The sequence below is a fragment of the Camelus dromedarius genome, chromosome 3 (assembly GCF_036321535.1).
Source record: "Camelus dromedarius isolate mCamDro1 chromosome 3, mCamDro1.pat, whole genome shotgun sequence".
NCBI classification, from domain to species: domain Eukaryota; kingdom Metazoa; phylum Chordata; class Mammalia; order Artiodactyla; family Camelidae; genus Camelus; species Camelus dromedarius.
The window spans coordinates 103,065,655-103,091,352 of NC_087438.1; the positions used below are offsets into that span (position 1 = coordinate 103,065,655).

Genomic DNA, 25,698 nt, shown 5'->3' on the forward strand with positions numbered 1-25,698 from the left:
TTCCCTGCTCTTAAGATCCACGTAGAACTGGAAACTATAAAAGTGAATGAGAGGTAACCATAGCACAGGGAAGGAAAAAAAAAAAAAAAAAGCCACAACTGCTGGCAATGCAAATTTCAAGAGCAGAGCATGTTAGTAAATTAGGGTCTGATTAATATCTCATCAGCTCATTCTCTGTTTGGAGTCATTGTTCTGAATCTGTTGTCTTCAAGGTTGCCTGGTTTTCCTTCTTCTACCACTGGGATCAGAAAGAAAGGAGGCTGGCCTTTTCAGTATTTACATTGAAAGAATGCCGATGTGTGGATGTTTACAGTGAAATGAGGATGCTTGAAAGCCTAGGAAGGTAGATGAGGTGAAATCAGGTATGAGTTTTACTGTATGATAGCAAATGTCTGGCGAGTTGGTACAATGACTGTCGAAATGATTGAAAAATAGCAGAGGCTCATGAAAAATGAGTGTGGAGGAGCCTTAGAGATGATAAAAGTCCAGGGATAACAGATCCTTTATCTCAGCCACCAGGGGCTCATGATAAAAATGCAGATTCCTAGGGACCACCCAGCTTGTAGAAGAGTCAGTGGGGCTTGGTCCTGGGCATCTGCATTTGTAACCGGCACCCAAGGAGGCAAACCACTGACTTTGTGTAGTCCTCTGCTTGGCAGCTCAGAAACCAAGCTCAGAGAGAAGAAATGTGATTCACCGGCCCGGGGTCACATGGATTGTTCCTAAGAATGCAAGAACCAGCACTGGGGTTTTCTGATTCCTAGCCACACCTCAGGGCGTCCTTCCCTGTTTGAGATGCACCAGTCCAGTTCACAACATCACTGTGGCATCTTGGGGACAATCTCTGCTTTAATGGAAACTTACATAGAGTCCTCCTTGCCCCTTCATCACGGGGATGGCATTCTCCCAGGGGCTAAACACAGATATATGAAATTCATAGGGTGCCTGGACAACAGAAACTCATCGTGGGGACCACAGACAGCATCCGAGAAATTCCATCCACACAGCAAATGAGGGCAAGGTAACATCTGGGCAGAACCTCACGTTATCAACTCCCCAGTGGCATCCGATCTATCTGTCTTCTCCATGGGACTGCGAAGTCCTAGGGGTGAAAGACTGTCTCCTCCCCTTTGCATCGCCAGCACAGTGCTTGCCTCCTTCCTAGGCACCAGACACAAGCTTGAGGAGTGAAAACAACAGTATAAAAAGCATATGAAGAGAAAAATAGGAATTTCTTCATATACCCAGGCCTACTATCATAACATGGGTGTCATGACAGCCATGAAACTGGTGACGATGACAGTAATACTAAACCAACAGCAGGGAATTAATATTATTGAGTGCTTTCTGTGAGTGAGACCACACAGGATAAGCTCTTTACCACACACAATATCGTACTAAGTCCTCGCCACGATCCTGTGAAGTAATGACCATCCCTCAGCCCTGTTGCACAGGTGTGAAAAGTTGGAGGCACAGGAGTTTAAGTCACGCGTCCAAAGCCACCAGCCAGAAAGGAATGGAGCCAGAACTCTGACCCAGGACAGACTGACTCAGCATTACACTCTTCACTGCTCTGTCCTTCAGTTTCCAAAACCTCTGCACATTTAGTGCATCGAACCGGTCTGATAAGGCGGACCTGCTTGGCTATTCTCCAGGTTAAAGGCACAGCGGACGAGAGACAACAGAGCAGCCAATGCTTGTCGGCTCAGAGGACGCTCAGTAGAAGAGCAGGCACCCATTAGTACTGGGTGCACACAGCCTACAACTATGACCAGCATAGAGTCTGTACTCAAAAAGCATTTGTGGAATAAATGGATGAACAAACGAATGAATGAATGAATGAACAAACCAACAAGCGAGGTAATCAGGCAGCCACCGATCATTCAATTCCCACATCTGCCTCTGAACCTCAGGCGACAACCTCTTTTCCCCACGGGTACGTCTCTGTCTCCGGTCCCAGTTTCTGGTCTTCAGTAGAACAGCTGGCATCTGAAAGCACGTGTTTTACACAGATCTGTGGGTCCCTGGGGTCCGGGACTGGTCCCATCATGTGCCTGCTTCACCGTTCGCGTTGAGCACTTCCAAAACTAAACTCATTGCCCAGTCCTGAACCATCTTAACCTCTATCTAGAGAGCCTTCCCTTTAAAAGAGTCTGCTTTCAGAAATCCATTTCTAACACCATTTCCCTACGAGACTTTTCCTGGCCTCCCAGAACCAAATAAAATTTCTCAGGCCTTTGATAAAACTGGAACTCCCTGACTCTCACTGCATTTATCTTATTCTATTTAGCATCGTGTCATTTGCATATTAGTCCTACACATCCTCTTTCCTTACCAGACTCTGCATTTCTGGAGGGCAGGAAGGAAGTTAGGGAGACTAACAGTAGAGACCATTTCTTAAGTACCAGCCATGGAGTAAGAGCTTGCCATCCTCACTGCATTTTATCCTCGTAAGTCCACAGACAGTAAGGTATTAAGTTCCCTGTTTTGCAGATGGAAAAACTAAAAATAACTTGCACGACTCGAGTTCAAAAAGGTTAAGCGACTACATGAGATTCTGGTATGTGGCAGAATTTGAACCCAGGCGTGCTAGATTCAGAAGTTCATGTTTTGAATCACAAGACCCCAGCTTCCCCTCTGGGCGGTCCCATCCCCTGGATCTTGATTACAGAAGATGCTCAAGACATTTTCAATGATGTGAACAGAGGCCGAGAAGACAGTAACGTATGGCAGCGGCCATGTGGGCAAGTCCTCGGGGACAGAAGGAGATGTGTGGATTTGGCGCTGTCAGAGCTCAGTGCCTGTCCTGCCCCTCCAGCTGCTGCCAGAGATGCAGGTAGGTTGGGTCTCTGCTTGAACTCCCCTGTTCACACCTGAGAGTTGCAACCCATGGCAACAGCCAGTATGTGGCCAAACTTGTCCCCCCAACCTCCCCTGGTGGCCAAGGAAGCTGAAAGACGGTGGAAAACCAGCCGTCAGGCTCACCCGCAAGGTTGTGATGGTGGCAGGATCCCGCAGCCGGCCTTCCTCATCTTTCAGATTGTAGCCTTCTGGCCTCTTGTCACGCTCGCTGACTTTCCACAGCTTCACAGTTTTATCTGTGGAGGGCAACCAGAAGAAATCAAAATGCCGGCGGAAGTCAGCTGGTAAAGGAGTCTTTTGGAGGGGCGGGGAAGCAGGGAGAGGTGGAGGTCATGATGGAAGGAACTGCTACAGAAACTGGCTTCTGTCAAGGGCATCAGTGCATCAATCTCAGCACATCTGACACCAGAGCTCATGTTTCCAAATGAAAACATGTATTGTGCTGAGACAAACGTTTGCTCTGACAATGGGCTGTTAAATAGATAGCGTCTACATTAATTTGGTTCATTCAATAAAAACATTTACTGAACATTGAATAAGAATAGCGACATATATAGAATTAACTGTGTAACCATGTTAGCACTTTACATGGGGAATTTAATATTCACAAGACCTAAGAGATAGGTCCTATTATTTCATTTCATTTCACTGTCGCTCCTTACCAATCACAGGCCCCAGCGTGACCTGACAGGCCCTCTGTGACCTGCACCTCTGCTTCCTCACTCTGTCTGATCTCACTGTCCACCCCACTCCCTGCTGCTTCCTGTGCTCCTGCCACCCTGCTTCCTTACAGCTCCTTGTACATGTTAATCCTGTCCCTGCCTCAGGGCATTTGCACTAACTGCGCCTCCTGCCAGGAAAGCCCTTCACCCTCTTTTTCACAAGACCTGTCCTTTGACTTTGCTCTCCCTGTTTATGTCCCAACCTCAGAGGGGTCTTTCCCAACCAAACAACAAGAAGACATTTTCCTTACCACTCTAGCCCCGCTTCCTGTTTTATTTTTCCTCACAGTCTTTTTCACTACCTGACAACCTCTTTATTGGTCTCCCTCACTAGAAGGTAAAATCACTGGATGCAGGGATTCTGTCCGTCATGTTCATCCTACACCTACAGCACCTACAACAGTGCCTGGGGCATAGCAGGTGTTCAAGGAACATTAGTTGGCTGAATGAATCAATCTCACCTCTGCAGCGCATCTTGTTAGCAATATTCAGGGAAGTAAAATGAGAAGGAGCATTCAAAATGCTCATTTCCCTCTTCCAGTCTCTTCTGAGTCCCCAGCTGGAAACTCCCTTTCTTACCTTTGTACTGTCCCAGGACTTGAACTACTTGCTGACCCCTGTCAGTCTCTTGGTAATAAAACAGGGGTGAGGGCTCACCACCCACAGGAGGCAGGCAGTGCCAGGGGAATGAGTGAAAGGTGCTGGGGGCTCTGGGGAGCTGGAGATAGCACACCCCACCTGCAAGCTTTTGATTTCATTTTTTTAAGGCAACATGTTCAGGCTAAACAGAACATGTCTGCGGCTGCATGCCTTTGTAGGCCTTCCTTATCAGATCTTGCATTCATTATTTGTACTTGTTCTAACTTCTCTTCTGGATGGCAGGGACTCGAGTGCCCCCCCAGTATCTGGCTCTGTGCCTGCAAAGGTTCGGGAAGCAGACAACCGAGGGCCCTGTCCCCACTCCAGGTCCGGCCAGTCACGTGGCCCCGGACTGGGATTCCCACACAGCAGGCACTTAACTAGTCTTTCCTGAGTGACAGCCAAATGGGAAAAAGGTACAGAATGCCAATGAAATGTGAATTTCAGATAAATGAATGATTTTTAGTATAAGGACATCCCAAATATTCTGATCTTTTACATAAAGCTACTTAAGTTCTCTCTGCCTCAGTTTCTTTATTTGTCAGCTGGGGAAAACAGTGTCTTCCTCATGGGGCTCTTTGAGGATTAAATGAAATGCTGTGTGTAGAGTGTTTAACACAGCACTGGGCTTCTAATAAGGGTTCATAAATGGCAGGTGATATGAGAATTAGCAAATTGGGCAACTATTCTGCAAAAATGACATGCTGCTCTGACAGTGTGCACTTCATCCTGTGATGATGTCACATGCCCTAGTTCCTCTCTGTAATACTGCCGGGAGGAAAGCCGCCCCTCCTTCCTGCCTTTATTAGGATTCCCCTGCTCTTCTGCCCCCAGTCTCACTCCCCCATCTCCCCTCACCAAACGCCTTGTCCTTAAGAGGCCTGAAATGCAACAGCCACATTATGAAGTGGGCTTTCAGCAATGATTTGGCTGCTCTAACAGAAAAGGGCCTCTGGCTCCTGATATGTGGACGTCACTTGGGTTGGTCATGTCTGCTGGCGGTCCTTGCAAGTCTGCTAAGTGTAAGATGAGTGTATTCAGCCCAGCTTGTACTGGGACAGGAGGGAGGAAGGCTTTCCTAGATGCTGGGTTGAATTTAGAACTTTCTATCTATACCCTTCTGGCCCTACTCTCTGGATATTGGCTGCATAATGAGCTGCTTTTTAGGGTGAGAAAATTAAACATAGGCCATATTTATACAGTCTCTTGATTAGCTACTGATCAGAGATCAGAGTAAATTTGCTACAGTGGCTTAGAAGAACCCAAATCAGTGAATTTTAATACCACATATTTTCTATTGCTTGGCTTTAGAATGTATCCCATGCCAACTGGAAGAGAATTCTTATGGTTTTCATATTATATTATATTATATTATATTATATTATATTATATTATATTATACTATACTATACTATACTATACTATACTATACTATGTTTTTTTATTATGAATGATAAATTACTATATGGACAAATAAGAGATATTACAGGTAAAACATAAAGAATAAAAACCTAAAATCCTTCCAGTCAAGGACAATCACTGTTAACATTTTGCACAGATCCTTGTAGTAGTTTTTCTATGCGTTTTCTGAAGAGGGGTATAAACCTATAATACTATTGCATTTTATTTCTCACTTTATTTTCTCCTTTTCATTACACAAGTAGTACAAATAATTGAAGAAAATGAAAAAGAACATAAAAGTAAAAAAATCAAAATCTCCCTCAGTTCTACTAGACAAAGATAACTATCATGAAAATTTTGTGTATCTTCTTTTATTATATTTGTGTGTGGAATTATATAACTGCTTTTAATAGATATTACATGCTATACATAGTTCATAATATGCTTTTTCCCCCTAATCATTTATCTATCTATACCAACACCTATTTCTACAAATATGTAATTTGTAATAGTGAGAATTAGTTAATAATTAAGGTCTAATAATAGGAGATTTATTAATTAATTATAGGGGAAAAAAAAATCACACAAGGGACTACTATGCAGCCATCAAAAACGTTATGGTACTTTAGAAGAAATATTTAACCATTAGGAAGATATTCCTCTTTTTAAGTGTTATTATTAAATCAAAAATGTGGTTGCAGAACAGCTTTTGGAATTTGTCTTATTTTTGTTAAGAAACAGATTAATTCATGCCTCTTTGCTTTTTTCTTTAAAGGACATTAACAGGGGGTCTCCTTGGAGAGGAATATTTTTCTTATCTTCATTTTGCTTCTATGTATTTTCTAATTTTTTTTGCAAGGAACACGTATTACTTTCATAGCCTGAAAAACAAATTAAGTATATTGTCTCCTTTCATCAAGGGTATTAAGACAGAAGGAGACATCTAGCTAAAGCAATATGTCTTCATCTGGCAAATTATTTCAAGGTCTAGATTCACAATTGAACGTTGGTTTTATTTTTCATTCAAAAATTGTAAAGCTGGAAATGTGTTCTAGCAGAAGGTAAAAACTGTACCCAACTGTAATGAGATAAGCACAATATAAAAAAAGATAATTGATGGTGAATTCAATTCAATTCCCCATGGTTGGGATGCCTGGAGTCATTCTTGACTTTATTGTTACACAATTTTTCTTGACTCAATGTCTCGAAGCTTTGTGGATAAAAAAGTCTAAGGACCATGTGGCTGTTACTATGAGTAATGACTCCTCCTTTCTTCTGGCTGGCTCTCTGAGTAGTTTATCATTACATGTGGCAGCTTTTAAACACAATCTTATCATCTATCTTCATTTTCTCTTTCGTACAGTAATTCCAATTGTCTTCCATTAATTTTTGCATGTTAACCTATTTGGCTTAAGGGGAATTCTCAACCTCAATATTACTATAAAAAAGAAAACCACGTATAAGCATGGGAATTTTTCTTGTAAGAATCATTTTGAGATGCTGTTGGCATATGAAAGAGCATCCCAAATGGGAAGATAATATCCTTGTTAATCAAAAAACTATTTAAAAACTCAATTAACAGAACATTATGCTATATAATTAATCTTCATTGCATTTCACTGATTTCTTTCCCATCCCCCCCACAAAGTAGCTAATATGTCTTTGAATTTTATTGTAACAATCAATAGGCTAAATTTCACAATATGAAGTAAGCTAACTATAGAAGATAATCTGATGCTTTTTCTCTGCCTGAAGTAATTAAGTCAAAATCATCAGAAGTTTCTTCCATTCTAAGGAGTGTTGAATCCGTAGAGTCTTTGAGTGAAACTTGAACAGCAAAACTAAAGGGGAAGAAACTGAAACAAATTCATATGGACGGGAAATAAAGGTAAAAAAAAAAACAAACAGTAAACAAAATAATAAATACAGTTATGAGAAAGAATTAAGTTACTTGGAATCTAGAAAAACAGATGAGTGGAGATCTGGTCATGTTGAGATAAATTTTGCTCAAATAACCCTACGCTGGCTTTTCAGAACTGTCATTTTGTAGTTTATACCCTGGCTTTTTACACTTGAGGGACTTTTTTTTTTTTTTGGTTCATATGCATTAAAAACTTTCCTCTCTTTTTTCATAAGATTTAAATAAAACTCAGTGTAAAAACTGAGAAAATAAAGACAATAAAAGGGACAAATGTACAAGTCACCCATAATGCACAATCAAAATTAATCATGAGAAACCTTTCAGTGTGTTTCCTTTGTCTTTAAAAAATGTTAATATATGTTTGATCAGAGTATATACATAGTCTGCATTTTTTTTAAACTTGACACATGAACATTCCCCTTTCTTGATGTATACTGGGGATAGGCAAAAAGCAAATCCCCTGTTTCTTGATTTATATTCAAATGGATACTTCTCAAAGACTCACACACAGGGTGAAATGAATCAGTCCCCCGCATATTTGCTTGGGAGAGGGTGTTTAATTTGTATATACTAATCCTCTTAGTTGTTAGGCTATTCAATTAGCACCCTTTCATATATGATTTTATTCTGAATTGTTTTGAGTATAGACGGCTTCTTTCAGTAAGGGTATTCAGAACCCTTAGGGCTGGTAATTCCACTGTATAAAGGCTTACAGAATTAATACGGAATCTGGCTCCCTATTCAATCCCTAACATCCTCTCTCTCTGACCTATTTACATCAACTCCCCTTAAACTAACACATGGCGTATAAAGAGCATGGGGGGGAGAAAGAGAAACCATTACTTGATCAGCTCTTTGATAGGGTCCTCTCTCTTTCTGACCTATGTTCCTAGGAGAAAGCTGACTGTATTACAGAGACACAGACATCTGCTTTCCACCCCCTCCCCCCAGTATATTCAGGGATTAATAACTTCTATTGAGTGTGCCAAACACACAAGGACAGCATGTTGAGTTTCCTGAAATGTGTTCCCAGAATAACATTCAGGGAATCTTAAGACAGGAAGTCACATTCCAAAAACACCTGGAAATAATCTATATTAGTCAAATACTGCAGATAACAAGTCTCACATAATTCAGTCATAAATTTGTTATTCTTTTTTTTTTTAAAAAAAGAATAACTGCTATTTACTGAGGGCCTATTCTGTGCCAGGCATTCTGCTAGGCATCTTGCAAATATTATTTCTAAGTTTTCAACAGCCTGCAAGGTAAAAAGGAAAATGGAGTCTAAGAGAGATTGAAATATAGGGTTTTCTGAGTCTGTCTCTGCAAATACCAAACAAGACAAGTCACCTGCACATACCATTAGTAGACAGGAGGAAGTAGGCTGCATTCTGCTGAGGAAGCCATCTTATTTTATTGATTTTTTCTTCTATTTCTAAACTCTTCAGGTAATCGAACTCAGGTTCATGGCTCTGGAATGTGCTGTAAACATTGTATTCACCCCTACGATGAACCTGGTTTTTACTCTGTAGGAAGGAAAAGAAATACACAAAAAAACACACAAAAGATTAAATCACACAAGCCAGCTGCAAACTCACCAGTTCCTTCTATTTTTTTTTTTTTTTTTTTGAGCAGAGTCATGAGGGATGGGATGGGCAGTTTAATGCTGTTTCTTTTCTTTTCTTTTTTTTTCAACCCATGGAAATCCTCCTTAGCTCAGTGTCCCCAAGGCATTTGGCATGCACCACTGGTGGCCAATAGTGGCACGTCCAATATTTATATATTTTTATTTATAAATTATATACATAAACTGCAGCACAAAGGGATGGTGTACATCATAATACATGTGTAAGAAACAGAAGTTGAAATAGGACATGATTTTAAAATCAATATAAATAGAAGTTCTAATATTTTCTTTCTGTGTCCTAATGGACATCTTGGACACCCTTAGGAGTAACCCATCCCATGCAGATACCCACACAGACATGTATCAATTCCCCACCAAGAACACAAAGCTATAGCATCTGACCTTTCTTTAGCCTTTTCAGATCTCATCAAATCCTCACAACTTCTCTGAGTGGTGGGCAGGAAAGGGAAATGGACAAAAGGGTCTCAGAGATATTAAAATTACTTCTTTAAGGTCACACAGCTTCTAAGCAGCAAACCTGGATAGCAGATCTCGCCCTCTACCCCCCCATCTTCTTTCCCCCAACATGAGTAACAAAACAGACATGAGCACAGAGATGACATGTGAGTCACTGGGAGAACAATGAGACATTCTGGCTGGCACTCTCCCAGCTCCGATTATGCAAAGTGCACACATCAGGAACTAAATAAATGATGAGAGAACGAAACTTAAAAGAAGGGTGTACATAGAGGGGCAAGAGGAAGAAGAAAGGTGGATGGGAGGAAAAGACGGTGTTGAAAGAGACAAACGGAAGGAGGGGAAAGAGGGAGGGGAGGTTTTCATTTCAGGTATTAAAATATCAGGCTTTGGAAAAATGTTCAAAAATTCAAATTTGAGTCTTATCAGACATTTGTTGTAAAAGCTTAACTCTTAGGAAAAGGCTCAATTAAAAAATTTATATTTCTAGGTGGATACTGAACATTCAAACTAAAATCTCAACTTACTAACAATGGGTGACAGTGCTGATGCCCAGGGTTTAAAGGTACTTTGTGAGGGCACCGAGGTTCCTTGAGCAAATTCTCCAGGACTATGCCTCTTGAGGATGCGCTCACAGAGGACACCCATGAAAGTCGAAAGGAGGTCTGACTTAGATGTGGTCATGTGGTTGTGTTTCCCAAGCTCAGTGTTCAGTTCAATCTCCAGCCTCGCCATAAAGCTCAACATTTAACTGCATGTTATTGTCCTCAACATTTATTCATGATTGAACAAAACCACCCTCCTTTGGAAAATGTGTCCCCCTTCATTCTACTAATGAATCAGGCTTCCCAAATATTTCAGTAAATTAAAATAGGTGAAACCTATAAATAGCTAATGGGAAACGTGGAGTGGAATATTACTGGCGACATGCTGTCTTGGGTAATTTATGCTAAATAGCTCCTCTGGTTTCTCTTTATCATCATCCTGAACCTAATTGGATTTTTTTTTTAAATTGAAGAAGAAGGTTTGAAAATCAATTTTTAAAGGACTCTAAAGACTGCCATACTTGCTCCTATCCTGTTTACTGCAGAGAGAGAGAGTCCACCTTAACAATAAATTTTTCAGATTGTTGATTTGGTACCATCCAAATCAGACTGTCAAGTGTGTGCAGGATGTGCCAGACCAATTAGCACCAGGCAGCTCTGGAAAAGCAGGAAAAATTCCAGGTCACGAAGAGCTATTAGTTCCTACTTGCCAACCACATTTTCGTGTTTCCAGGGCCAACGGAATAGGCTGTGTGCCTGATTTAATGCTGAACACTTGAATTTACACAGAACCCCGAGGGATTACGATGCCCTTATAGAAATTAACTGCAAATAATGTGCAATTATCAAATATATCACCTCTAAATGAGGCTTTCCTTTTTTGAGGGGAGGTGTAACACAAATGGCTTTGAGGCACAAAGCAGGCTTTAAATTGCTAGGGAAGTCTCTGGTGAAACCCTCCTCCTGCCCTGGGCCTCCTGCTATGCTGGGCCGGGTGAATCTCCAAGGCAGGCGGTAGCAGATGGGAGAGTGACAAGAACACAGACTGGCCTGCTGGAAGCTCCGGGACCATGCCAGGGAAGGCCAAGGAAATCAAACTGGGCCATAATTCCAGTCTGACAAAACAGAAGCAGTCACCAAAAAATCTCAATTGATATAAAAAAGAGAAACAGTTCCCAGCGGAACCCAAGTATCAGGAAGAAACGGGCTTTTCGAGATTCAGTGGAAGTTAGAACTCCTGCTCAGAATACATAGAGCATTCACCTGCAGGGAACTTCGTGTCACCTGTAGTCAAGTGGGGGCCAGATGCCTTGCTCAGATGTTGTTTTGTGGGACTGCACTCCCTTTGGTAGGGGGAGCCACCATTTTCTTCTCTTCGGACCCAAGTTATCCTTTTCACATCTGTTAGCAGAAAGGCTGTATTTTTGATCCTAGATTCTGTCAGGAGCCCTTGAATTTCAACAGCTGGAGGATAAAGCTCGCTCAAAGGGAGCATTATGCTCCCCAAGCACCCCTGGAATTTTGGAGGTCGGATAAGAAGTGAGGTCGTTTTGAATGTGCAATACCCCGGCTTGGAAAACCAAGACCTTGCCCAGAAAAGGCTCTATTTTGTGAGCCTGAGTGTGAAACTGTTGATGTTAATGACTTTTTGGCAGTTTTAAGTTTGCAAGCCAAGCAGCAAGGTTAAGGGCGACACATGAGGATTAAGGAACAGTAGGAGGCTTCCTTTAAAAAGAGAAGAAAATGGGCATTTTGCATTCACTGCCACTTACCTCCTGCTCTCGTTGAAATATTACAACCCGACCCCCCTTGTCCCCTGTCGCTAGTAATTCTCCCGTGTGGTTGAATTCTACCGTAGAGATAATGTCAGCTGAAAAGAAGAAGACAAAGGCAATTTAAGTAACTGCACACTTACTTTCAAACGACAGATAATAGACGTACTTTTCGGTGCATTTAAGGGCTTAGGGCTTTGTCTCTGCAGTGGAATTTACAAGGATTTTCTGTTCTGTATTTTAAGTGCCACTAGAAGGAAAATAAATTTCTAGATGCCCACACGGCCCTGTGGGCTCTTGGAACCACTGGAGAGAACAAAAGCAAAAAAGCCCATTGAGAGCCTTTTGTTTTGGGCAAGAGAAAATGAATTTCTTTATGGCTCAGGGAAGTGGCAATTTTCTTTGATAATTTCGACCAACCCCAGACTCTTGACCCGCCCGCGGCCTTCCTGCATGTCCTTTTTCTCTCCACTGAGAAACTTCCCCAAATAGGTTTCAACCGTGATATTCAAACGAGGGCAGAAGGCTGTGATAAATCAGGGCTGAGATGCTTGAAGCTCAGAGCCCAAAAACGCAATTCAGAGGGATCATCAGGGAAACTCCAGGAGATGGAAGTTCAAGGAAGGACCCCAAAATGCTCCCTCTTTTCTGGTGAGCCTTAACACTCCCTGCTGGAAAAGCAGGACCTCACTGCAACCCCAGGAGAGAGGTGATGAGAAAACAGGGTCATGAGGTCAGAGGGGAGAGGGAAATCTGTCCTCTGTATTTCTAGGCAGAGAAAATACAGAGGCGCCAGGAACTCGGATCACAGATAATTGCTGAAGGAATGCCAGCCTGCCAAGTCTTTCTTCAGTGCCGGTTACCCTCAGAGGAACATGGACAGGTAAATTACCTATGATTGGATTTATTAGGGCTATTTTTAGAAAAATGTCAGAGGTTAATTCCTCTGCAATTATTCCCCTGCAGGGCTCCAACAATTGCTACCAAGAGTGCAAATGAGTTAAAAAAAAAAAAAAAAGGAGGCAGGGGAAATATGACTGTGGCCTTTGACAGAGGAACATTCTGAAGATTACGTCCATGTGAAGAAGGCAAAGGGGAAACAGTGAGGTGGAAAACTAAGGCAATTACCCCTGAATAATTCAAATCTCAAATCTTACTTTAATATCATCATTTCAAGATTCTCTTTGTCTGCCTGACTTATTGAGTTCAGTAGTGTGAAATTCTCTACTTTGCTTCTGTCTTTTTCCTTACATGAGAACGCTTCTAATGGTCATTCTTTGTGCTGAAGGAAAAGAAAAAGGCATAAACTGTAGTCGCTTTCAACTCGGCACATTTAAAAGGATCATTCATGATTTCTGCTTTGGCGTCTTAGATGACTGACCCCAGTGGGAGCAGATTCAAACCCTACCGGGCCACGAGGGAACACGGACTGAGGGAAACCAGGTGAAGCAGGAAGCTTGTGTCCCCTCTTAAGGGACAAGTAGCTACTCGGCTTAAGTCAACCGTGACCATGAACTATTCTGTTTTTTTTTTTTTTTTTAAAAGAAGCTGGAAACCAGAGTATTATGGATGACCTCTTCAGTTTCCTATGTTGGCAACCAATTGCTTTTTTTCAGTGCCACAACATTAAAAAAACGTATAATCTTGTCTATGTGCTGAAAGTGGTTTGTGGGTGACCAGTTTCTGACGTCTGGTCTCTAGAGTCTTCCTTCAGAAAAGGCCACCCATTTCTTATTGATAACCTCAACTGGAAATCTCGCCCATTCACTCAAGAAGGCCCCTTCAGATGAATACTCCTTTAAGGATACACAAAATAAGCAGCCAGGCTCCTCAGCCCCTGACATAAGCTTAGAAAAGGCCCTTTTCTAGAACAAATGCCCAATGAGAAGCTGGGAAGCCAGCCACTCAAGTGAATTACCGGCCACTTTCCTTTGTTATAGCTTGCCCATCTTAGCAAAGCACTCTCGTGTACAGGGGAGAGAAGAAGTCTGTTTAATGTTTGCAGTGGCCTCAGAATGCCCTGGTTGAAAAGCACTCAAGTGCTACGATACACTTCGAACACTAGTTACTGTTTCTGGCTTTTCAGTGAGTAGCTAGCAATGGGGTTCTTCACGAAGCTTCCTGACTTTGGGTAGAACTGAAAGCAGACATGGCTGTTTCTTTTCACTTTCAGGCTTCTGTCAGGGGCTAAAGAATGAGTCAAACACCTCCAGAGCAGAAAAGCAGCAGGGAGCAAAGAGAGGGGGATGGTGAGACCAGGCCTGATGGGTTAACAGTACCAGGCTTGAGTCTTGAGGGCTAATATTCTGCTTAAGGGCTGTTTACATCCTTCTTCTCAGCAGCAGTGTTAACACAGATGCTGGAGTCCTAAGTGGGTTCCAGGGCCAGGATATTGACAACTAAAAGATGGCCCTTCCCTTTCGGTGAGGTTGGGTATCAGAAGGAAGACTTAAGTAGCTTTTTCCAAGGTTAACCTCTGGCTCAGTTTCCAAGAAAATGTCATTCCAAGAAAAACAAAACTCAAATCTCCCAGGGATGACATTCACACTGTCTTTTTGCCTGGATTCTGTGAAAACGTCTTCACTTTCTTTAAGATCCACTCAGGTCAAATCAATGTAGGAGTCAAGCTCCAGTCGAAGCCACATGTTATGAGAACTCTGCACTATGGGATATCAGGCTTGGTCCCAGCTATAAAAATGCCTCCTTTGTTTTCCAAGTGTTATCATTATTTGTGCTATGTCTCCATTGAGAACCTTGTCAGAGAAAGAAAGGGTGACTGGCGTGGCAGGATTCCAAAATTCCTTGGTCCTCTTGCCAAGCCCTTACCTTTATTTCAACCCTGCCAGGCAGTTGGTCTGTATATTCAGTTGTTTATATCCAGCTATTGTCTGCCTCCCATTAGAGCATACGTCATTGCAGCTCAAGTTAATACCTGTTTTGAACTTTCATGTTTCCTGACTCATTTATCAGTGCTAAGCCAGTAGGTGTAACCAGAATATTTTACTGCCCCATCCATCTTTGCCTATCTTCATCTATGACTATTTCATAATTGATCCAAAACTCATGAATCATCCCACATTCCAATTTCAAGATACGGAAACCTCTGATACGATACTCTCGCATTTGCAACATGCTCTTGGTAGAGCAGTTTACCTTCAAAGACATACCCTGCTCAAAACAAAAGAAGTTTTGTTAACTATAGAGAGAGGACAGGGCAATAATATTAAACTACCAAACTTCAAGACGATAACGTCATTTGAAATCATGGTCAAGAGAAATCATTTCATCAAGTTCAACTAAAGTTCAATTCATCAAGTTCAGTGAGAGGACTTTTACCTTTAAAGATAAGTGTGACAGCTCATTTTGTGATAACACAAAATGACAACTCGTTTTCTTAAATGCCCAGCTGAATCACTCTGTTACGCAAAAAGCTATACACTTGGACATTTTCTCTCTGTCCTATTAAGATGTGGATGAAATGCATGTTTTTGACTAGAAACAAAAAGTGGAAGCCAAGAACAGTTATAGAAGTCAAATGTAGTTAACACGATTTTTTAAGGAAACCCTGAGAGGTATGACGTTTGCCCCGCTCCACATCTATTTGTGCTGATTTAATTTCCGCAAGATGGTGGCCTGGTAACCCCATTTCTAGTTCCATAGGCACTGCTAAGAGCAAGTTTTTCATTTTGAAAATCCATCTCAGCATCCTTCAAAGATTCCAGACTAGCAAGCACATATATAATGTTTCCATTTACCTGAATGGTAGAAATTGACTTGGCAATTATATGCATGTGGTTTTGAGGCTAAGGAAAAGGAAGGATCCCCTTGTTCAAGCCCTGGTCTCCCATGGTTACCATGCTAGGCTGGAGTCTGCAATGCCAGCACACTGGGCAGAGGACAGTTACTAGGTGATGCACGCTTCAAATAGCAGGGTGACTTTCGACAAAATGATGGCTCAGTTTAGACTTAGGACTTAAACGCCAGTCCCCTGATGGGACAAGATCTTACTGACCAGGTCACTAGCACTGGCCTTTCAGCATCAATCACAGGGACTGAAATGAGAGGGAAATGCAATTTATTCTTCAGAGCCCATTGGAAGTTCTATTGTTCATCTCAGAAATGTCTGGGAGCTAATACTACGAAGTCACTGACCCTGTTTGTACCAGCTCTCTAGTTCTGCCCACTCAGCGTTTGGCCTTCTTCCTGTTGATGAGGTCAGTTATAGCAGAATGTCTGCCATTAGGACAAGGATAGCAGCAAGAATGGAAATAGGTTTCACAGCAAATGACAATGGTGAACCAGTGGTAGTTGCCAGGAAGTTGTGCTGAAAAGGATTTGGGAGGCCACTTCCAGGCTGAAGTGCTGTGATTCACCGGCAGGGGGTCCTGCAGTCAGTGGGGGGAGGTGGTGTGTGGATCCTTCGTCATTGCTACAGAGGGCCTTCCAGCTAGATTGGCCATGACTTTGTGGATCATTAAACAAACAGGGGATTCTTGGGCTTCCCAGTGGGAATTAAAATTACTCCTTGCATCTACATAACCCTGTGGACTTCTCCTTGGGTTCTGGTTCACGGCCCAAAGTCAGCATCCATTTTCTTGGATAAGGTTTTCTTTGGTAAGTTTTGATATACGAAATAGTGTGTTGGAGTGTATTTTCCATCAAAATAGTGGGGCAGGGGAGAAAGTCTGGTTATGGCCAAAGAAGCTATGCCCAAGTACTGCTACTGGAATTGTGCCAAAGTGGTCTTGTTAAAAATATTAGTATACTGTAAATTTTTTTTAAAAAGAATCAGGTAATGAAACAGTATATGTCAAATGATTGTAATTTTGTTCAAGTATCTTCATTTTCAAATTTATCTTTTTAAACTGGTAAAGCAACATATGCTTATTAAAACTTCCATTAACACCAAGATGATGATTAGAATATAGAATGAAATAGCCCCAAAGATAATAGTTAACTCCTATAAAAACATACACACAAATATTCATAGGAAAAAGTCTGCCAGGGTGAGTACAAAATAATATTGTGGGGGATGTGGATGATTAAATTATTTTCTTACTGTGTTGTAATTTTTCAGTATTTCCAATTTTTTTTTACCTTGACCATAAATACTTGAACAGTTTTTAAATTATAAGCAATTTTAATTGATTTTCAAAGTAAATATAAGATTATACATTTACCTCAGTAACTTTTTAGATTTTTTAAAAAATTTATTTTTTATCCCCATATGGTAAAATTTACTTTCTGTGGCATACAGTTTTATGGGTTTGGATAAACGCATATAAATGTGTATCTACATTGCCACCATCATGAGATAGAACAGTTTAATCACTATACCCTCTGCCCCCAAAGTTCCTTCATTATTGCTCCTTTCTAGTGAACAGTTTTTCAAAGATGAATAAAATTATGGTAATAAAACGAGCTGATATGTATCTAAGAGCTTCCAAAGGTTAAAAATGCCGTGCAAATACAGAGGCTTAATACTATTGGTCTCTATGCATATGGCATAACTCAATTTGCAGCCAATAATCATCTTCTCACTAGTCAGATCCAAAGATTTTATTTTTTACTCTTACTGTCTAGATATTATCACTATTTAGAATTCTATTTTTAGAGTGCTGGGAAGCTCACTTCATCAATATACCTCTGTTAACCTGAATCACAAACGAGGTTTACACGTGAGGTTTTCTGCCCTTTGATCCAAAGTTCCCTTTGCTTGTAACTGGGACTAGATTTGAGTTCTTGGTTCAGTAGCCTTAACTCGACTTGACACTATTTCTCATATTCCTTCAGCTTGGTCCCAGTGACAGAAGTAATAAATATAAAGTTCTGAGAAGTGATAACAATGGATCTAATCTTATTTACCCATTTTGATCTATTGGCAGAAGCTGCATACTGAGAAAGACTGAGAGGCCATAGCTGGGCTTGGTGGGAGAGTGCTGTGATCAATTAGTTATGTCTGCCAAGGGCAGGGGAAAAAGCTACACCCATGCTGCACGCTTGCTATGCTGACCTACTGTGTATAATATACACATTCTGTCGGATCCAGAGTTGATTCCTTTGTCACCTGACTAGTGTCTGGTATTGAGATACTGAATCCTTTTCCTTTCATTTGTATGTAACTAATTCTGTGCATACTGCTTTAAACTTCAACCTGGTGCTGGAAATCCTCTTAACTGAAAGAATGCAGGTAGGAGTGTCCAGCAGCCCCAGTTCCCAAGATTTTATCTTAACTGCTACTTCATATATAACTGCAAGCACAGTGCTGGAAAATGGGCACAGTTTAAATATCAGCCTGCCCATGTAGACCAAGCTCACTACGGACAGGTACTGTGCTGACACTCTTGGTTGGCTGCTCCTCCCGAGTGCCTTTCTGCCTTGCCTGCCTCCCAGTGCAGAGGCTGAAAAACCCAGATACTTGCTTCCCAGCCTTCCATATGGCTAGGAGATAACCATGTGACCCAAATCTGGCCAGTGAGGCATATAGCAAAGTCTGCTGGGGGGCAGGGGGGCAGGAAGGCAGAGATTCTGGGAAAAATTTTTCTTCTCTGAATAAAAGGGAGGAAGCAAGTGTAGGGAGGTCTCCTGGCTGCACCAACACACTCTTTGCATCCTACTGCTGCCTTTGTCTCTGGTTATATGTGGCCATATGTGGAGCTATAGCAGCCATCATATGACCATGAGGTGACAAGTCTAAGGCCCAGCTGAGAGGCTGAGTATGACAGATGGAAGAAAGGCACAATGTCCCTGGTGACATCACTGAACTACAAAAACCTACCTTAGGGACAGCCTATATCTGAACTTGTTAAACAGTAAGATACCCAGTGGTTTAAGCCACTGCTATATAGATTTTCTGTTACGTGCTTCTGAATGCATAATAAGAGACATCTTTCCATCTTTGTTTTCCTCATGGTGTTTTGCATAAGGCCAGATTATTAATCCATGTTGAACTGGAAAAAAATAGTCCCTTGTCCTGAATCCCCATGCACAAACTCACCCACACACTTTTTGATTTCCCTCTACCACACAAGCAATTTTCCTTTGCACTTGCTTAGTTTCCAGTATTGAGGTGTTTGTTTTCCCCTCTTCCCCTGTGTGGCAATGATGCATTACTTTTTGACCATTTAAATATGAAAGTAGCTTACTGGGATAGAATGCCTCCTCCACCACAATTTATCATGCTGTCCATCAAAAAATTATGACTTCAAAGGGATCTAGCCATGCCCTCCTTTGGAGCCAAGTTCCTCCCCGCTAATGCGTAGTAAGCCCACCATGCTTGCTGAGCTGTGAAAATCCAGATGGTAGGAAGCAGGTGAGTAATGAATGCCATGCTGTTCCCATTAAAATGCACACACAGCCTCCCCATACTGACCAAATACCCAGAACTAACCAGGTTTGAGACAACTGCCTTTCATTCAAAACAAGTTCCTGCAACATCGACGCTGAGAAGAGAGAATTTTCCAGTAGTGGAACAAAACTAGCCTAAAGGGCAAAGGAATTTTAAAAATCCTAAGTCCTCTAAGTATAGAAATAGCCAATGGGAAATTGATAGCAGTCCAGACTTACCTCCAAACTTGTGTGGTTTATAGTGGAATCTGCTGTCAAGGTGTCTACCATCTGTCATCCACTCTTTCAAAAAGCCAAAGAATAATTAACTGCTCAGGTGATACAAACTCTGTCAATCATTCAGATCTATTATCTACACAATATGGGATCACCTAGGACGGACCCCAAAGTCAGTGGGACCCCAGGTCCAAAATGAGAAAGCTCAGCACATCTGCGGTGGGGGTGGTGGTGGTGGTGTCTTGAGCAGACACTGGAGTCCATTTGGCGTGTCTTTGGTCAAAAATTTGGCTGAGCCAGAAAGACTCTAGCACCTGTCTTGTGGGAGCTAAAGATCTCCATGTTTGTGCGCTGACGGTAATATCACTTCTTCCGGAAAGCCCTGCATGACTTCTCTCCAAAGCCAGACATCCCACTTTGGGATGTGGCCTCATCACTCCTATACTTCTCCTCCATCACAGTTATCACCACTTACCATTAGCACTTATCACAAAGGTAACAGAACCATTTAAATGCCTTTGTTAGTCTCTCAGTTGTAAGCTCCACAAGGAACTTGTTCGCCGTTGAACCCTCAGCGCCTAGCTGAGTGCCTTAATATAGAATAGGTGCTTCTTACTTTTTTAAAAATTGATTACTGAATGAGAGTCAAAAAGAGCCAACACCAACCTGGACCAACACATAAAGAATGGATACCCTATGCAAAGTATCAATGAACAAAATACTTATGCTGGATGACAGTAAGAAACATTTTTAAGGGGTCTGAGGCAAAAGGAAGACAGAGTATTGTATGACTTTAGAACCAGATAGATTGATCAGTAAAGAAGAGGTTTTCTCCTAAAAAGTCTCTGTAGCATTGGTAGGGTCCTATGAATCACAGGAAGAGAAAAGAGCAGATGGATTGGTGAAGAGAAGGTACTGAAATAGGGTGCTGGTTGAGAGAGGGCACACAGGTAGCAAAGAGAAAACCCAAGGTGGATTTTGAGCAAATATGTCTGAAGTGCAAGGAATCTATTTAATGAATACCTATTATGCGCACGTCACTGGGCTGGGTGCCAGGGGTATGCTAATAAACATCACATACCTGGTCTTTGCCTTCAAGGAGCTTTCTATAGAGGACTGGGAGGTAGTGGTAGACTGGGATAGAGCAAAAAAAAAAAAAAAAAAAAAAAAGTTGGAGAAGAGATTGGAAGTCTTTGAGCCACAGAGTAAGAATCCTAGTTTTGACCTAGAGGGCCATAGAAAGTCACTACTGGAACTTAAGTTATCGCACATCTCAGCTGTATCCCTGCATTCAAGAAATCTCTTGTATTTCTCCAAAGGATAAATTGAACACTAAATGCAATATGCCCCTTTGCTAAACTCTAGGTGAGCCTAAAGAAAAGGGTGTAGTAGGAAAGGATTCAGATTTTTCCTCCTAAAACATGAGGTTTCTATGTCAAACAAAATAAAGATGTTGCTAACAGTTCATAAGATAGTATGCTATGATGGGTTTTCAATGGTCTTAGCAAAGAAATGGAATGCATTAGAATCAAATGTGTTATTTACAGTTCTATGAATCAATATTTCTGTATCTCTCTCTTTCCTCTCTCTCTGGCTAGGAATTGTGGTGCTCTGAATATTAGAATAAAATGTTACTCTCTTTTGGATAATGACCCTAGTTTAAAGCACTGGAAACAGAACTTTCCACATAGTAGGTAAACAATAAAAGACAGAATGAATAAATGTATTGATTTTTATCTTTAGCATGACCCAACCTTTAATAAACGTTCATCAGGCAAAGACCTTATAGTATATCCTTACTGAACTTTTCTATCCACTGAAAATTGGATGTTTAGAAAGTCCATTATACTCGAGTTCATGTTCATGAAGCAGTTTAGATACCAATGAATAACGCAAATCATAGAAAAACCAGGAAAGACTAAATGAGACAGAATAGTTCATCATTCCATTTATCCACTCAGCAAATATTCACTGAACATAACTACTAGGTGTCAAATGCTATTCCAGGTATTGGATATACATCAATTAATAAAATAGATAAAATATGTGTTCTTGTGGGACTTATGTTCCACTGGTAGAGAAAATGTAAGACTCAATGAACATAATAATAAAACATAAGTTACGTACTGGGGGAAAAACAGAGCTGAGCAAGGTGAATTAAGAGTGCTGGAGGTGGGAGGAAGGCTAGATTTTAAATAGGGTGGTTCGATAGGTTTCACTAGAAGAAGGTGAAGAGACCGTATGTAGGTACCTGTAGAGGAGTGCTCAAGACAGAAGGAACAGACAGTGAGACGATCCTAAGAAACATGCACACGTCAGTGGACCAGTGTAGCTGAAGCCGTGCAAACAACGGGAAAACATGGTACCAGACATGAGAGGTTTAGATAACGTAGAGTCTTGTAGATCACAGCAAGCACTTTGGCTTTTACTGAAAGTGAAATGGGTACAACAGTGTGGACGTACTTCATACCGCTGAACTGGACACTTAAAAATATAGTTGACCCTTGAACCACATGGGTTTGAACTATGCAAGTCCACTTATACATGTATTTTTTATAAGAGTACATACTACAGTCCTACATGGTCCATGACTGGTTGAATCCTCAAATATGCAGGAAGCACAGATATGGTGAGTTGACTTAAATTACATCCAGATTTTCAACTGTACACAGAGTCAGAGCCCCTAATTCCCATGCTGTTCAAAGGTCAATTACAGTTAAAATGGTAAACTTTGTGTTACGTATACTTGACCATAATAAAAAAAAAGGTGAGAAAACATGAAATGGAAGACTGTTGGAGGGTTGGAATTGAAGAGTGATATAGTTTGGTTTTATAAGCATCAATCTGGCCATAGTGTTGAGAAGAGACCATAGAGGGCTGAGGTGGAGTCAGGGAGTGTATTGAGACAATACAAGTGAAATGATGGTGGCTCAGACCAAGGTGCTGGCAGTGAAGGTAGTGAGAAATGGTCAGATTGTGGATTCATATTGAGAATTGACTTGCGAAGATTCGCTGATGGATTGGTTATGGGGTATGAAGGAGAAGAATCAAGGATGATTCCAAGGTTTTTGTCCTCAGCAGCTGGAAGGATGGACTGCCATCACAGATTAAAAGTTTGTAGGGGAAGCAGGTATTTGGGGGAAGATCAGACATTCATTTTCAGTCATGCGAAGTATGAGAGGTTTATATATGAAGATATTGAGTAGATCATTGGAAATAAGGGTTTAAAATTCAGGAGAGGAATCTGAACTGATGATATCAATTTAGGAGTTATTAGCATTTCAGATGATGTTTAAACTCATGAGACTGGATGAGATCTCCAGGAGTGAGCGTCTTAAAAGAAGTGAGGAGGACCAAGAGCTGAACCTTGGGGCACTCCAATGGATAAAGCATTGGGAGAAGAGGAAGAATCAGGAAAGGAACAAAGAAGGAGTTGTCAGTGATATAAGAGGAAGATCCAGAAAGCTTAGCATCCTGGATGCCAAGTGAACTGCAGAGGAAAGAGTATCAATCACATCAAACACAGCTGATGGACAAAAAGAAAGGTTTTGGCTGAACTTTGGACTTGAATCATGGTGGTCTCTTGAATGATGAAGTATGGTGTCCGTGGCACAGTGGGAGTGAAACAACTGGACTAAGTTTCAGAGTGAACAGAGGAGAGGGATTAGAGATTGTGACTGCGAACAACTCTTTCAAGTTGTGCTGCAAAAGGTAGCAAAGAAATGAGGTGGAAGATGTAAGGGAAGTCAGTTCTGCAAAGCGTTCCTGTAATATCCTAGGAACAATGGCACGTGCATATGTCAAAGAAAAGGTTTCAACAGCCAGGGGAAATGAATGGTGAAGAAGAAAGAAGGCTGGATTGCTCAGTGGATGAATAAACAAATGTATGAGGAAACACACCAGTAACCAGGACTGGTCCACCACTGACAGCTGAAATAAAATCTGTACAAGATCAATTCCTACCCAGAGCCAAAACATGGACAGGAAGCAAAGGTCTATTGAAACTCTATCTTCATGTAAGGTTTAACAGGATTCACAAAACACTTAGTATTGTCAGAGTTCCCCCATGAATCAACATCTCAGAGTTCTACATGATCACAATGAAAGAAAATCAACTTCTTGGTTTTTAAAAATTTCTTCCTCCCTTCCCTCTTCTCCTTCGAATCTCCTCTCTTCCCTTCCCTTCCTTTTCCTCTTCCCACCCTTTCCTCCTTCCTGCCTTCCTTTTTCTTTTAAACAGAAGAAAGAAAACAGAGAGTGGAAAGGACTCTGTTTCTTCTGCTACAAACATCCTTCTTCTTCTTCTTCTGCTACAAAGATCAAGGTCCAATAACTTGTATTTGCTTCCCAGGCAGAAGGCTGCTCACCTGTCCACTTTAAAATGATGTGTCAACTACAAGATCACTTCCACATGGGTAGGAAGCCTGACCTCCTTATGGCCTTTCTTGGGTAACTTTACACATTACTCCTAATATTTTACAGAAAGAAACAAGTCTGATAGAGTGGGAATAAGAAACACCCACACTCTCCTCCTGCCCTTTGGAAGATTTATGGACACTTTGCAAATGGCCAGGCCCAGGTGATGATGCCAGGAACTTTCCAAGTGATTTGTAGATCTCCCTTCCAGGAAGTCCATCTTTAATGGCAACCTCTTCTCACTGCACATTCCTTTATTACAGTGACTTTAGGGAGTGGAATGCAGCTGTCAGGCAGAAAACCCACTGAAATTAACTAGCTATTCACCTGGCCTCAAGATATTTCAGTCTCAGAAAAATACCAGTACCTCACCATTTAGACAAGTACAGTTTTTCTTTAAAACTATCATTTATTGAGTTGGCCTCCCACATGCCAGGCATAGCACAAGACCTATAGCCTCTTCCTGAATCTGTATTATCAACCTCATTTATTAAACACCTACTTTGACTAGGATCTGTGCTTTGTGTTTTATGTTACATCATTTAATTGTCACTCACAGTCCATGACTTCAGCATCTTCCTTCATTTTTCAGGTCCAGAAATGGTAGAGAAGTTAAATCACTCCCCCAAGTTTGGAAGGCTAATGATTCGTGGAGCTGTGATTAGAACTTGAATCTAGTTCCAAGTTCTTAACCTACCTCTTCGATTCTGCTTTCCTGGTTCTTTTTCCTACGCCTTCTGTTTTTTTTTTTGGTCCCCATTCCCTTTTGTCTATTATTTCTTTTTTTCTAATCCTTTCTTAATCTTTCACATACAGTCACAGGCTGTATTTCTTAGCATGGAGAGTAGCTCTTCTGGGATCAACCTAACTTTTCCATCCTAACTTCTGAACTCCTTGTAGTACAAGAGCACCCTTGAGCAAAGTTTAACTCTTTGGGTTGCTTTGCTGACTGTCATGTCACTTCATTTCCCTGTGACATCCTCTCCATCACTTGTGCCTGCCGGACATCTTTCTCTCTTCGACAGTACGCCCCTTGAGGGCAGGAACTTACTCACTCTTCTAGTCTGGAGGGCTTTTCTAGGCACCAGCACTTAGAAGGTTCCCAAAAAATTCCTGGTAAGTGGCTGAAGGAAAAATGAATACCTCAATCCTTCGAGGCCAGTTCCAATGCCACCCACTCCTTGAAGCTTTCTGTGAGCTCCCTGATTAGGAAAACCCCCCTTCCTCCTCACAACCTCTGCAACTCTTTGCACTTTTCACATGCTACCTCTGACTGTCTCACTTATGTGTGTACTCGCTCTATTTTCCTTAAATCATTACATTAAGGCAGAGTTCCTCTTGTACACATCTTTGCCTCTACCAATAAATTCCTCTTAGAACTCATCCTCTTTCCCCTCCCTTCCAAGACCCAGTTGAAAACTAGTCTCTTTAGAAACCAAGGAAGAAGAGTTTTCATTTAAAACTTCACTAACCTGGTTGGCATCTTCTTACAGGGCATGACTCATTTTACGCTGGATTATAGTACAAATGTGATAGACTGCTCGAATATACTGCGTGTGTGTGTCTCCTTAACTAGATTATAAGTTCCCTGAAGACAGAATTATGTTTATTTCCTCAATAGAGAGCATCTTTTTCAGTATCTAAGATCTCATTCTGTGCATAGCAAACATGACATAAATGGTCCACACTTAGAGATTTAGAATTCTCATGGGGACAAGTGATTGTTGGCCCGTGTAATGCATATGACAGTTCT

The 25,698-nt window shown here is 41.4% G+C and overlaps 1 protein-coding gene across 9 annotated transcripts in view; it reads right to left on the bottom strand.

Moving 5' to 3' along the window:
* PPP2R2B (protein phosphatase 2 regulatory subunit Bbeta) overlaps positions 1-25,698 on the bottom strand; it is a 424,199-nt gene that overhangs the window by 86,193 nt on the left and 312,308 nt on the right. For all 9 annotated transcript variants that reach the window (XM_064484419.1, XM_010990345.3, XM_010990344.3 and 6 more), the window contains 3 exons: positions 11,967-12,064; positions 8,906-9,071; positions 2,986-3,098 (listed from right to left, as the gene is read on the bottom strand). In XM_064484419.1, the coding sequence (XP_064340489.1) occupies positions 2,986-3,098; positions 8,906-9,071; positions 11,967-12,064 (377 nt within the window). The remainder of the gene's footprint in view (positions 1-2,985; positions 3,099-8,905; positions 9,072-11,966; positions 12,065-25,698) is intronic.